Here is a 15912-nt window from a genome sequence, read left to right on the forward strand (position 1 = left end):
TGGCCACTTTCCTCCAGAAACAGCAGCACTCTGGTCCTTGGACTGTGTGTGTAATATTTACTTTCAAAGACAATGTACTCAATGTTTGGGCTCTGGCAATGTGAAGACGGCTCACTGCCCGGGCGGAAACATTGTGCACATGGGCCTGGAATAAACACAACTGTTCACATGTTCAAAATGGGAGTGCTGCCATTCTTCATAGCTTAGGCTACTTTCACACTAGCGTTAACTGCATTACGTCTCAAAACGTCTTTTTTCCGAAAAAACGCATCCAGCAAAAGTTTTTGCTGGATGCGTCTTCTCCCCATAGACTTGTATTGGCGACGTATTGCGACGGATTGACATACGTCGTGTACGTTTTACGACGGATGCGTCGAAATTTGGCGATACGTCGTCGGCAAAAAACGTTGCTTGTAGCGTTTTTTGTCTCCGCCTAAAAAACGTGTCGCGACGCATCCTGCGGCATGCGTCGTTGGCTACAATGGAAGCCTATGAGCGACGGATGCGTCGGGACACGTCGTACGACGCAATGCAGCGCTGCAATACGTTTTTTTACACTGAGCATGCTCAGAAGCTGGATTTTGTTGCCAAATGGCCAGACACCCCCAAATCTATATAAACCTGGCCTGGGCCTTCAACCCCACATATATGGCCACGTATATACGTGGCACTTATATACGTGGCACTTAAATACGTGGCACTGAAATACGTGGCACTGATATACGTGGCACTGATATACGTGGCACTGATATACGTGGCACTGATATACGTGGCACTGATATACGTGGCACTGATATACGTGGCACTGATATACGTGGCACTGATATACGTGGCACTGATATACGTGGCACTTATATACGTGGCACTTATATACGTGGCACTTATATACGTGGCACTTATATACGTGGCACTTATATACGTGGCACTTATATACGTGGCACTTATATACGTGGCACTTATATACGTGGCACTTATATACGTGGCACTTATATACGTGGCACTTATATACGTGGCACTTATATACGTGGCACTTATATACGTGGCACTTATATACGTGGCACTTATATACGTGGCACTTATATACGTGGCACTTATATACGTGGCACTTATATACGTGGCACTTATATACGTGGCACTTATATACGTGGCACTTATATACGTGGCACTTATATACGTGGCACTTATATACGTGGCACTTATATACGTGGCACTTATATACGTGGCACTTATATACGTGGCACTTATATACGTGGCACTTATATACGTGGCACTTATATACGTGGCACTTATATACGTGGCACTTATATACGTGGCACTTATATACGTGGCACTTATATACGTGGCACTTATATACGTGGCACTTATATACGTGGCACTTATATACGTGGCACTTATATACGTGGCACTTATATACGTGGCACTTATATACGTGGCACTTATATACGTGGCACTTATATACGTGGCACTTATATACGTGGCACTTATATACGTGGCACTTATATACGTGGCACTTATATACGTGGCACTTATATACGTGGCACTTATATACGTGGCACTTATATACGTGGCACTTATATACGTGGCACTTATATACGTGGCACTTATATACGTGGCACTTATATACGTGGCACTTATATACGTGGCACTTATATACGTGGCACTTATATACGTGGCACTTATATACGTGGCACTTATATACGTGGCACTTATATACGTGGCACTTATATACGTGGCACTTATATACGTGGCACTTATATACGTGGCACTTATATACGTGGCACTTATATACGTGGCACTTATATACGTGGCACTTATATACGTGGCACTTATATACGTGGCACTTATATACGTGGCACTTATATACGTGGCACTTATATACGTGGCACTTATATACGTGGCACTTATATACGTGGCACTTATATACGTGGCACTTATATACGTGGCACTTATATACGTGGCACTTATATACGTGGCACTTATATACGTGGCACTTATATACGTGGCACTTATATACGTGGCACTTATATACGTGGCACTTATATACGTGGCACTTATATACGTGGCACTTATATACGTGGCACTTATATACGTGGCACTTATATACGTGGCACTTATATACGTGGCACTTATATACGTGGCACTTATATACGTGGCACTTATATACGTGGCACTTATATACGTGGCACTTATATACGTGGCACTTATATACGTGGCACTTATATACGTGGCACTTATATACGTGGCACTTATATACGTGGCACTTATATACGTGGCACTTATATACGTGGCACTTATATACGTGGCACTTATATACGTGGCACTTATATACGTGGCACTTATATACGTGGCACTTATATACGTGGCACGTATATACGTGGCACGTATATACGTGCCACGTATTTACGTGCCACGTATATAAGTGCCACGTATTTAAGTGCCACGTATTTAAGTGCCACGCATATAACTGCCACGCATATAAGTGCCACGTATATAAGTGCCACGTATTTAAGTGCCACGTATTTAAGTGCCACGCATATAACTGCCACGCATATAAGTGCCACGTATATAAGTGCCACGTATTTAAGTGCCACGTATTTAAGTGCCACGCATATAAGTGCCACGTATATAAGTGCCACGTATTTAAGTGCCACGTATTTAAGTGCCACGTATTTAAGTGCCACGTATATAAGTGCCACGTATATAAGTGCCACGTATATAAGTGCCACGTATATAAGTGCCACGTATTTAAGTGCCACGTATATAAGTGCCACGTATTTAAGTGCCACGTATTTAAGTGCCACGTATTTAAGTGCCACGTATTTAAGTGCCACGTATTTAAGTGCCACGTATTTAAGTGCCACGTATTTAAGTGCCACGTATTTAAGTGCCACGTATTTCAGTGCCACGTATCACGTATTTAAGTGCCACGTATTTCAGTGCCACGTATTTCAGTGCCACGTATTTAAGTGCAATCCTCACAAGAACACCTTCCATCGCTGCCACAAAACTAAAACCCTCAAAGATGGGCTGTAAAAACAGTAATTATATAGTTTTCCATATTTTCCAGTAGCCAATCAAATTTGGGAGCCTCCCATTTTAAAAACAGATCCGTCGTAAAAACGGATGCAACGGATGGTAAAAACGGATGCAACGTATGCAACGCATCCAGTATTTTCGACGGAAACGTTTAGCGGATTTGCGACGGATCCGTCGAAATGCTGTATGCGTTGCATACGTTTTTCACTTTTTTTGACGCATCCGTTTTTTCGGCAAAAAACGGATTTGCGACGTAATGCAGTTAACGCTAGTGTGAAAGTAGCCTTATAGTCAAGGGGTCGGGGCTATGCGGCTTGTACCTGCAATTACCTTTCCCCTTGGGAATAAAAAAAAAAGTAAAAAAAAACAAAAAACGAGTGTATATATATATATATATATATATATATATATATATATATATATATATATATATATATATACACACACACACATATATGTGTATATATATATATATATATATATATGTGTATATATATATATATATATATATATATATATATATATATATATATATATATATATAATTTTGAGTGGCTACTGTAGGCTGTCCAGGGCATGCTGTCAGCAATGCAAGTGGCTAACCCCTGTACAAGTTGTGAAAAAGGCAAATTCACTTGTGTCTTGTTATGGGCTACTGGATTGGAATATTTGTTTTTTATTATTATTATTACCCCTTTATCTGTCAGCTCTCTAAACATTTAAGCAATTTGGATTGCATCCAATAAACAAGTCCAATTCAAGAGGGTAACCGTGTAGTTTATTCTTCATGCGTTTCGAAGTATTCTTACTTCTTCAGGAGCACCACAGAGCTCGCTGGTTCTCCTGAAGGAGTAAGAATACTTCGAAACGCATCAAGATTAAACCACACTCAGTGGCGTATCCAGGGGGGGGCAGCTGGGGCATGTGCCCCGGGCGCAGCCGACAGGGGGGCGCCAGCAGGCCGCCTGATGATGCGGCGGTCCAAGGAGGCTCTTCGTCCTGTACTGAGCGGTCACATGGTACCACTCATTACAGTAATGAATATGCGGCTCCACCTCCAATAGGGGTGGAGCCGCATATTCATTACTGTAATGAGCGATAACGGTGACCGCTCAGTACAGGAAGAAGCTGCCGGGGAAGCAGGGACTGCACAGCGCCAGGAGCAGGTGATTATGATGGGGAGCGCTGCGTGATATTCACCTGCTCCTCGTTCCGGCACCGCTCCGTCTTCAGCAGTGACGCTGAGGTCGGAGGGCGCGGTGACGTAGTTAGTGCGCGCCCTCTGCCTGAACGTCAGTGCTGAAGATGGAGCGGCGGCTGGAACAAGGAGCAGGTGAATATTGAAAGTGCCGGGGGCCTGAGCGACGGAGAGTTGAGTATGTGATTTATTTATTTTTTATCGCAGCAACAGCAAATGGGGCAAGTGTCTGTATGGAGCATCTTATGGGGCCACAACGCTTGTGCAGCACTATAATGGGGAAAGTGTCTGTATGGAGCATATTATGAGGCCATGTTTGTGCAGCACTATATGGGGTAAGTGTCTGTATGGAGTATCTGTATGGGGCCATAACGTTTGTGCAGCATTATATGGGGCAAGTGTCTGTACGGAGCATCTTATGGGGCCATAACGTTTGTGCAGCCCTATATGGGTCAAGTGCCTGTATGGAGCATCTTATAGGGCCATAATGTTTGTGCAGCACTATATGGCGCAAATATCTTTATGGAGCTTCTTATGGGGCCATAATGAACGTTTCTGCAGCACTATATTGGGCAAAAGTGTCTATGGAGCATCTTATGGGGCCATTATTAACCTTTATGCAGGATTACATGGGGCTCCTGATTCAATATGGATATTCAAAAACACTTATCCTACTGATGTCTCAATTAATTTTACTTTTATCTATTTTAACATTATGGGGATTCAGGAATGTACCTTGGATTGGTCATACAGTTTCAATAGAGTTAAGGTTCAAATGGGGGAGGTTTTTTTTTGGGGGGGTGGGGGGGGCGCGCCAAACTGATCCTTTGCCCCGGGTGCAGGAAAGGCTAGATACACCTCTGACCGCACTGATGCCCTCAATTGAATTCTGCGCTTTTATTTGATACAATACCATCTGCGCAGGTTACCTGCAACTTCCGAATTGCTTAAATACAACATTGGATCTGCAGCAGCAGTGTACGACTAATAGCTGAGACTCACTTACCTCTCTCTCCTTTCTACCAGGGCTACTAATAGCTGTACAGTGTCATTAGCCAGCTCCTGCTCCGAGCTCCACACTGACAGATTGCTGATCACTTTTTCTAGTAGATAGCCGATGATCCACTGAGATCCTTCCGTGTCGGCACCAAACGCTGTAATTAATGGCATGCTGATCTACGAGACAAAGAGGGGAGAAATGATCAACACAGTCCATCACCAAGCCGAAAAACCCTGCAGTCAGTCGCACACACAGCCTGGCCGGTGCTGCTGATGAGGTCTTAATACTTACCTGGTCATACAATTTTTCGTCCACAAGGAGGTAAGTCTTTGCCCAACGTTTCAGAAACCAGACAATATCTTTCCCCATTTGGGGGCTTAGAAGATGGGTTAAATCTGCCCTCGTGGCCCGAGACTCCACTTCTGAAGCTCTTAGGACAGCAGAGAGTAACCTGTAATAGGGAGATTGATGATTTATTGCCTAACCGTGGTCTCTGCATTATCAAAAGGGTTATAACGTTAGCGTAAACTCAGCAATAAGTTTACAACAAAATAACCGGTGTCATGCACACTAATATATCGTTTTATGGGCTCCCAGCTACTGTATCCCTCCTAATACTAACGCAGACTAGCGGCATGGCATCAAAATTATCCTATACATACACTGCGTCTCGCAAAAATATGATTTTTTTCAGATTTTTTTCCTTCCCACGCGTTACACCCACACACTTAAAATGTATTTTATTATGATTTTATGTGATATACCAAGAGAAAAGTAGCAAGTGGGATAGGTATAGATTCAGAGTACTAGCGCTCAAAAGAGGGATAGGACCGGCCGGATGATGCGGATAGTTGGAGCGGGTTCTGTGTGGCAACTCGCAGGGTAATGACTAACTGAATGAACTGATACTATCGCGCTATAGAAAAAGAGGCGGAAAAAAAAAAAAAAAAGACTTAAAACCTACATAAAATATAATACATGGATGAATAAATATTTACCATACTACTGAAATTCGCTCATGTCCATTTTAATTGCCCTTTTCTTCCAGGTGTGCATTGCTATTAGAATATATTAATACAACTACCGTATATACTCGAGTATAAGCCGAGATTTTCAGCCCAAATTTTTGGGCTGAAAGTGCCCCCTCGGCTTATACTCGAGTCACGGTCGGCGGGTGAGGGGGAGAGGGCGCTGAGGCATACTTACCTGCTTCCGGGGCTCCTGGCGCTCCCCCTGCCCGTCCCACGGTCTCCGGGTGCCGCAGCTCTTCCCCTGTCAGCGATCACGTGGGACCGCTCATTAGAGAAATGAATAGGCTGCTCCACCTCCCATAGGGGCGGAGCCGCATAATTCATTTCTCTAATCAGCGGTGCCGGTGACTGACCGCTGATAGAGGAAGAGGCTGCGGCACCGAAGACCAGCTGTCCGGGGGAAGGAGCGGGATGCCGGGAGCAGGTAAGTATTACATATTTACCTTCCCTCGTTCCACCCGCCGGGCGCCGCTCTGTCTTCGCGTCCTCTTGTTCTGACTGTGCAGGTCAGAGGGCGCGATGACGCATATAGTGTGCGCGCCGCCCTCTGCCTGATCAGTCAGTGCAGAGAGACGCCGGGACGCTGAGGAGCTGCAAGCAAGAGAGGTGAGTATGTGTTGTTTTTTTTTTATTGCAGCAGCAGCAGCAGCAATGGCACAGATTTATGTGGAGTATCTATGGGGCACTGTGCAGAGCACTATATATAAGGCACAGCTTTATGTGGAGCATCTATGGGGCAACGGTGCAGAGCCCTATATATAAGGCACAGCTTTATGTGGAGCATCTATGGGGCAACGGTGCAGAGCACTTTATATAAGGCACAGCTTTATGTGGAGCATCTATGGGGCAACGGTGCAGAGCACTATATATAAGGCACAGCTTTATGTGGAGCATCTGTGGGGCAACGGTGCAGAGCACTATATATAAGGCACAGCTTTATGTGGAGCATCTATGGGGCAACAGTGCAGAGCCCTATATATAAGGCACAGCTTTATGTGGAGCATCTATGGGGCAACGGTGCAGAGCACTATATATAAGGCACAGCTTTATGTGGAGCATCTATGGGGCAACGGTGCAGAGCATTATATATAAGGCACAGCTTTATGTGGAGCATCTATGGGGCAACGGTGCAGAGCACTTTATATAAGGCACAGCTTTATGTGGAGCATCTATGGGGCAACGGAGCAGAGCACTATATATAAGGCACAGCTTTATGTGGAGCATCTATGGGGCCATAATCAAAGGTCAAAGGTGCAGAGCATTATATATGGCACAGCTATCTATGGGGCCATAATCAAAGGTGCAGAGCATTATATATGGCACAGCTATCTATGGGGCCATAATCAAAGGTGCAGAGCATTGTATATGGCACAGCTATCTATGGGGCCATAATCAAAGGTGCAGAGCATTATATATGGCACAGCTTTATGTGGAGCATCTATGGGGCCATAATGAACAGTGCAGAGCATTATATGTGGCACAGCTTTATGTGGAGCATCTATGGGGCCATAATGAACGGTATGGAGCATCTATTTTTAATTTTGAAATTCACCGGTAGCTGCTGTATTTTCCACCCTAGGCTTATACTCGAGTCAATAAGTTTTCCCAGTTTTTTGTGGCAAAATTAGGGGGGTCGGCTTATGCTCGGGTCGGCTTATACTCGAGTATATACGGTACTTATCTCACCGAGTGGCATAAGTGCATTAATGTCCATATTTTAAAGGTCTTACATAAACCTTTTATTCATTCATTGTCATTAATGCTATTTATTCATCCATGCATTATATTTTATGTAGGTTTTAAGTCTCTTTTTTTCTTTGCCTATTTTTCTAGCTGTTTAGCGCAATCATATCAGTTCACAAAGTAGCAAGTATTTTGTGAAGTGAAAAGGAAATGATAAATAGTTTTCTAAATATAAAACCGAATATTGTAACGTGCATTTGTATTCAGACCACCGTGATATTATGTAGGACCACCATTCGCTGCAATTACTGCTGCAAGTCTTTTGGGGTATGTCTCTACCAGTTTTGCACATCTAGGAGGTGACACTTGCTTATTCGTCTTTGCAAACCAGCTTTAGCTTAGTGAGATTTCCAACGGGATTTAGGTCTGGACTGTGACTGGGTCATTCACACACATAAATATGCTCTAATCTAAACCATCCATTGTAGCTTGAGCAGTATGTTTAGGGTTGTTGTCCTGCTGAAAGGTGAACCTACGCCCCAGTCTTGAGGCTTTTGCAGCCTCTAAGATTTTTTTTTCAAGGATTGCCCTGTATTTAGTTCATCCATCTTCCCATCAACTCTTATCAGCTTCTTTTTCCCTGCTGAAGAAACACATCCCCACAGCATGATGCTGCCACCACCATGTATGATGGTGGGTGTGGTATTTTTTCAGGGTGATGTGCAATGTTAGTTTTCTTACACACAGAGTTTTGCATTTAGCCCAAAAAGTTCTCATCTGATCAAAGTAGACATTGCTAGTTGTGTTCCCTACATAGCTTTTCCAAACTGCAAATGAGACTATGGCTTGTTTTTTCAAAAATGGCTTCCTTCTCACCACTCTTCTATAAAAAGAACAGATTTGTGGAGTACTCAACTAGTAGATGTCCTGTGAGGGGGATGCGGCCTGCAAGGAGATGTTAGCTGACGTGTATAGAGAAGCTCCTGCAATAATCCTTCATTTATCCAGATATCAAAGCCTGAATTTTGGTTCTATCGACTTTAAAAGTCTCTCGCAGGCACTCTGCTCTAGATGTGTGGACCCGGGCCATGTTGCATGCACGAAAACTTGCACTATGACGCACCAAAAAAGTAGGGGCGTGAGGCTGGGCTCTCCAACATGGCGCTGCTGAAGCTGTGTGAAATAGAAAAAGTGATGGATGCTGCTGCATGCATGGAGCCGGGTGCTACTTCTCCTGACCTGGAGCAACAGCCGGGGGACCCGGGAGAACATGTTGCAGAGGATGTTTCTAAGATGGCATCTTTCTCCTCCAGCACTATCCCATCCTGCTTCTCCTTAAAATCGCAGGTGTGCAGCTGGACACTGATCTGAGAAATGTGGAGGGTGAGTCTTTCATGTAGAACAAACTGTCTGTGATGTATTTGCAGCAGTTTCACTCTGTAATACCACTCTGGCCTCCATGAATATGCATATGGGCAGTCTCAAAGATGACGTGTCCGTGATAAAACGAGACTTAATACTCCTTTCATTTTTGGATGATGCGTTGAGTAATGATCCGCAAGATGTTCAGAGCTTCGGCTATTTTTTTTTATAAGTTAACCCTGCTTTATTCTTCCGCTCAACTTTATCCTTGACATGTCTGGTGTGTTCCTTGGTTTTCATGATGCGGTTTGATCCCTAATGTTCTGATGCAAACCTCTGAGGCCTTAACAGAGCAGAGAATGAATTACACATAGGTGGACTCAATTTGCAAATTACGCAACTTTGAGACAATTGGTCACTCAGGATTTTATTTAGGGGCATTAGACTACAGGCACCTGACCACATATGAAGGTCACAATTTTCAGACTTATATTTTAAAAATAATTAGTAAATCATGTTTTATTTTCCCTTTCACTTCAATATACTTGCTACTTGGTGTTGGTGTATCACACAACATCCCGATAAAATACATTTAAGCTAGTAAGTGTAACACCCAAATTCTGATGCAAGTTTTCTTGAAACGATAGTTGCACTTTAAAGAACGTCTTATTAATTAAAGGAAAGTTAAATCACTGCACTCATCTTAGTTCAAGTCAATTTTGCTGAAGTGAATATTTTTATTGAAGGTGAAGTAGAGTCAAAAAGGCAAAAAAAATAACGTTTCGGCCACGCTGTGGCCTTGATCACAAATGATGCCTTGGTGGTTTGTTCGTATAGCGTCAAATGATAATAGGATAGTATACTCAAAATTAGAGGTGGCCCGGATTTCTCCCCAATAGTGAAAGAAAAGGCCTCACTTTCAATAGTGACTGCACAGGACAGTATGTCTATGGTTTTGCGGCATCTGTAATGTGTTGGACTAGCTTAGTCCTTATATTTATCTAATAATCCCGCGGGACCCGGACGTGGGAAGTGGAGGCAGAGATTTCCACGCTGGATTTAATTATTCAGTATGAGGTGGACGTGCATAGATGGGTGGCACCGCATAAGCGCAATCCGGGGTCAAGGAGTCCGTTAGGCTGGTCCGATGAGGGGCGCCGACACAAACCGTGTCATGGCGATAGGAGCGGCTATCCTATCGCCATGACACGGTTTGTGTCAGCGCCCCTCATCGGACCAGCCTAACGGACTCCTTGACCCCGGATTGCGCTTATGCGGTGCCACCCATCTATGCACGTCCACCTCATACTGAATAATTAAATCCAGCGTGGAAATCTCTGCCTCCACTTCCCACGTCCGGGTCCCGCGGGATTATTAGATAAATATAAGGACTAAGCTAGTCCAACACATTACAGATGCCGCAAAACCATAGACATACTGTCCTGTGCAGTCACTATTGAAAGTGAGGCCTTTTCTTTCACTATTGGGGAGAAATCCGGGCCACCTCTAATTTTGAGTATACTATCCTATTATCACTTGACGCTATACGAACAAACCACCAAGGCATCATTTGTGATCAAGGCCACAGCGTGGCCGAAACGTTATTTTTTTTGCCTTTTTGACTCTACTTCACCTTCAATAAAAATATTCACTTCAGCAAAATTGACTTGAACTAAGATGAGTGCAGTGATTTAACTTTCTTTGATAATTTGTGGGTCTTTGGACTCTGTTCATTTGCACCATCAAACTATCTGCAGTCGAGTGCTAGCTCTTTGTTCATTTTATTAATTAAAGGGTTATCCAGGCAAAATGAAAGATTCAATTGAGACTTAAAACAGGAAAAAAAAAAAAACACTCTACAGGGAGGAGACGTCATGTTTCCACCAGCAGCAGGACTGCTGCAGCCAATCACAGGATGAAAGGAGACTTCCGCAGAGCGTCAATGAAGTTTTTCGGATGATGCAATGCCAAACGCAATGACAGCTGATCGGTTCGGGTGCTAGGTGTTGCAACCCAACCAATCTCATATTGATAAACCTTGGTGAGGACTGCTCCTCAATATTCGATGCCTGGATAAACATTTTTATTTAAAAAAAATAAATACATTTCCTGAACGATTCCGGACTGACCTGATAACGGAATCTGTCCTGTTACACCCAGGTATAGAAGATGCTTTCTCCCCAGGAGATCCCAGGATCTGCAGTGTCGTATTGATGTCCACCTCGGTTGATTGTTTAATTGAATATTCCATTATTGCTGGAGGTATTAATGGAGTCTCACCCTGAACATCATCAGCCAAGAGGTAGCCTGCAGCGACAGATGTAAGGTTAATGTGAGCACTTCTCTTAGTCTCCAACTCCCAATTGTTTTTATAGGCTATAATTCGCTCTATGAAACTAATCTGTACATCAATGAGTGACCGGTTGTAATGACACAAGCAGCTCAGTGTGATCGGGGGCTTCATACACACAGGCCCGCACTTCGTAGCCATCGTCACAGACTGCTCCGGTGACACCGCTTGTAATGTGATACAATAGGGAAGCTGAAGGAAACTGACTTGATCTCAGCTGGGAGGTCTAAGATCCCAGACTAACCCTGTCTGGAACCTCCTGTACAAAGAGACTACTCCACGTTGACCCCAGGAGGCTCCGATTGTGTCACACAGATTATTCGGGGACGCTCTCAATGGAGCCAAACTCGCCCCAGGGCTTATACACAACACCGCAATAGTACTACGCACTAAAGACTTGTGTTGCATAGCAAAAACTAGGAAAGGGATCAACCATCAAATGAATGGATCCGATAAATAAATATTCTATGGACTATTTCCTTACCTCTTACGTAGAAAAGGCAAAATTTTTGGCAGAATTTAAGACCATGTCAGAAAATATTTCCCTTTCTAAAGGGAATCTGCCAGCTTGGAAATCATAGTGCCCTCAAAGGCTGACCAGATAGATAGAGGTAGGTAAATATCTACTATGACTTTCTAAGTATTGCAATCCCTGCGGATTCTCGGCTCAGAGGTCCAATGGATGGTCTTATCAGTGACTGACAGCCTTCCTTGTATAAGTAGAGAGACCGCTGTCAGTCGCTGACAGGACCGCCCACTGGACCTCTGACCCCAGAAGGAGCTTCAGTGCATAAGACGATGTACTGAATCTTTCCCTACAGACTTATATCGATCTGCTGAGCTCCTCCTGCTCCACAACTTTCCCGAAGATTGCACTACATTTCCAGATTCCCCTAAATCCTAGCCTAAAATCTGTGCAAACCTTTCCATTGGTAAAGGAACCATGGAGATAAGTTCATGAATAGTATCACTAACCTGTAACTAAAATGAGCCAGTGAATGTCCTCGTACAGATCATCCAGCACCTTATTGTCTATCGACCCTGTGCCCGGTGAGGCCAGTAACTGCTGCTGGTGCCTTTGTAGCTGCCCGTGAAGTCTCGTTACTCGATCCTCTAATAAGCTGAAAGACAAGTTTCATGTCTCATTTACCACTCTGTGCAGTCATGTTTATTTTCTACAGCCTCTATGCATCATAGTACATAGCAGACTGCAGGATGAGTAATGGACGCACCCCTCAGTCCTCCAGGAGAGCCTGTAACACGTCTCTCTTCTCCTGAACCAGCTTAGCTCATTTATAACCAGCCGAGTCTGAACTTTGACTTGTTCAAAAATCAGCTTCAAACGTCAATCATGAAAAACGGGATAAGGGTTACAGACTGTACCGTCAAAACAGGCTTACTAATGGATTTGACTGCTTAAAAATGGTCAAACTTTTTTTTTTTTTTTTAATATATAAAAAGTAACCAATGGAACCCCATCCTGACAAAAAAAAGCCATACTTATGGATGGAATCCATCCTCTGCTACAACGATGGCGCCACGGCAGTGTCCACCGGACCGGAAGTGATGATGTCATGCCACTAGTGACCCGACTGCTGATGCTGCTGATAGACTGCAGGGTCAAGAGGTTGCTTCCGGTCTGGTGGTGACTGTCAGAGCAGCAGAATAAGGCAGAGCTTGTCACTTTCAGCATTTTTTCTACATTTTTCACCCATTCACTTGCACAAGTGGTGAAAAAACGCACGAAAAAAAAAACTCAGGTATCATGTTTTGCAGCGTTTTTTTGTGCCAAAACCTGATTCTATGGAATAGGAATTTTTTTCCCCCAACATTAAACTTCATCCACATGCACGAGACAAATCTAGCATGCCAAAACCGCAGCAAAAAAAAAAAACAAGGAAAACATGCTTTTTTCTGCAGCTTCTTTCCTGCCAACAGATCAGGTTTCGTTGTAGAAGAAAAAAAAAAAAAAACACTGAAAAAACGCCTAGTGTGAACTTACCCTAACAGTGGTCATTTGGATAAATTCTTAAAGGGATTTTCCATTTTCAAGAAAGAAACCCCAAACACTGTAAACCTCCTGAAATAAGCAGATCAGGTACGCGGCCTCCCCCATGTCCTGCGCTGGCTCTAGACCATTGCTGTGGCTGCAGTGTTTTGGCTGCAGCACCGATTGTTACGTTGATATTGATTACATTGGCGATACGCGCGGAGCAGCTGTAGACGACACGACTCGCTGAGGACAGTGAACGGCTGCGGCGGTGACAACCTGTTGACACGACGTCAGGGCTGCTGCCAAAACACAGACACCGCAGGAGCAGCTAAGAGCCAGCGTTGGAACCAGGGAGGGACAGGACCCGATTCGTTGGTTACAGAGTTTGGAACACTTTCCTGAAAAATGAAAACCCCTTTAAATGAATAAGTCTTTGTGTCCATTGTACATTAATGTGTAAGAAAAACCAAAAAAATTCTTATCTCCTATACAGGTAATATTCTTGAAATGTACCATTTCTCAAAAAGGTTTCAGCAGAAGTCTACGGCTACTAAAAAAGCAGAATGTCCCCTACCTCATCAGCAGAGGTATGCAGTGATCCGCCGCTATCCTCCCCAGCATGCCCACACTGGACAGCTGGTCAGAAAATAAGTCGCGGTCGTCTTCCTGAATTTCATTTATTTCTTCCTCCTCTCGAGAGGCAACTCCATTAGCAGTCTGGGCAGTAACAAAAAAAAAAATATAAAAAAAAAATATTATAATAAATATTCTATTACAACAAAACTAAAAATTATTTTCCATGCATAAAAACATATATTGTAATAGACAATAATAATATATAATTTTTAAAAACACATTCCTCTCTGACTAAACTAGAAAACCTCTTTTTTCCTTCTTTTTAGATTTGCTACCAGTTTATGATTATAATTCTAGTGTGTGGTTTTTTTTTTTATACAGCACAACATGCAAAAAGCAAACAAGATAATGGCTACAGCATCTAATACGAAGGGCCTTATTTCCTGCATTTACAGGACATTATTACCCTTGTATCTGGATAAGCATCCCATGTTGGTCAGATTGGGAGTGGGAAGAGGATGTCGGCCCCAAATCTGAAGAAAAATGGAACGAAATACTACAAACAACACCTATACTATCTCGGAGTCCCAAATGTTCCTTATCCACAGGGCCTATAAGACACCTAATATAGTGTTTAAGATTGGGGTTCAGACTGAAGACTCGTGTCCGAGATGCGGTATGGATGGGGCCCATCTGATGCTATGGGGAGGTGTTGATATAGGCCACTACTGGGTGGGGGTGACCTCTCTGATTATACAACTTGATCCTAGGGCGTGCATACTGGGCCTTCTGGGGGTGGGGGTAGATTTAAGATCCCCTGTGACTACCGCCATTCTGAGAATACCGTTTCCGGCCAGGAAATTGTCAACATTGCGCTGGTTACACCGTAATCCCCCAACATTGGAGGAATTGAAAGCTAAAATTAATAATACCATACGCCTGGAGAGAGGTACTTCCATTAAAAGGAACTCCATGAGAAAGTGTATAAGTATATGGGACCGGTGGCTGATCACCCCTGGGGTGGCATCTGTGGACCTACTGGCTATTGCGGCTTTTTATATATTGTATGTTGAGGTCATATCGAGACCAATTATTTTCTGTTAGTGAACATACAACCAATACTAGTTTTGGAATAATCCCCGTATTTAATAACGTGTCACCAGTCTTTGGGAAAATCTTCATTGGACAAAAATTGATAACTTTCTTTGGCACGGACTACCTTGGCAGGTACAGGACTATACAGACTTTAAGGGTTAAACTTGTTTTTGTCACGTTTATAGTGTTTGTGCTATATTGTATAATGTATGTAATTGTTTATAAAATCAAATAATCAATAAAAATGATCTGATTTTTAAAAATAAAAAGCAAACAAGATAAATCCTATTAAATTCAGGTTTTGCACTCACTCTTAATACATTTTTTAGGCAGTCAGAGGCTTAGATACAAGTTAATAATACAGGACTAAAGGGGGTGGTCTGATCAAGTTGTAATAGTTTACACACATTGACTATTCATTTAAATGACTGACAGAAACAGAAAAACAGACATGGATGGTTTGAAATTATTTTTTCCTGTAAACCAAATAATCAATTAAAAAAAAAAATCCAATATCCAATCAGAAAATCTTGGGCCATGGATCTCTATTGAAATTGTGTAATGCTTGACCTCTCCAGTGGTGGCGCT

At 43.1% G+C, this 15912-nt stretch overlaps 1 protein-coding gene across 1 annotated transcript in view; it reads right to left on the reverse strand.

Annotated features, from left to right (window-relative positions):
* XPO4 (exportin 4) overlaps window positions 1-15912 on the reverse strand; it is a 144608-nt gene that overhangs the window by 8911 nt on the left and 119785 nt on the right. Inside the window, exons 11-15 of the mRNA XM_077298369.1 lie at window positions 14228-14370; window positions 12636-12781; window positions 11440-11617; window positions 5526-5685; window positions 5241-5410 (exon numbers count right to left, since the gene is read on the reverse strand). Coding sequence (XP_077154484.1) covers window positions 5241-5410; window positions 5526-5685; window positions 11440-11617; window positions 12636-12781; window positions 14228-14370 — 797 coding nt within the window. The remainder of the gene's footprint in view (window positions 1-5240; window positions 5411-5525; window positions 5686-11439; window positions 11618-12635; window positions 12782-14227; window positions 14371-15912) is intronic.

Source organism: Ranitomeya variabilis, chromosome 3 (genome assembly GCF_051348905.1).
Source record: "Ranitomeya variabilis isolate aRanVar5 chromosome 3, aRanVar5.hap1, whole genome shotgun sequence".
Lineage (NCBI taxonomy): Eukaryota > Metazoa > Chordata > Amphibia > Anura > Dendrobatidae > Ranitomeya > Ranitomeya variabilis.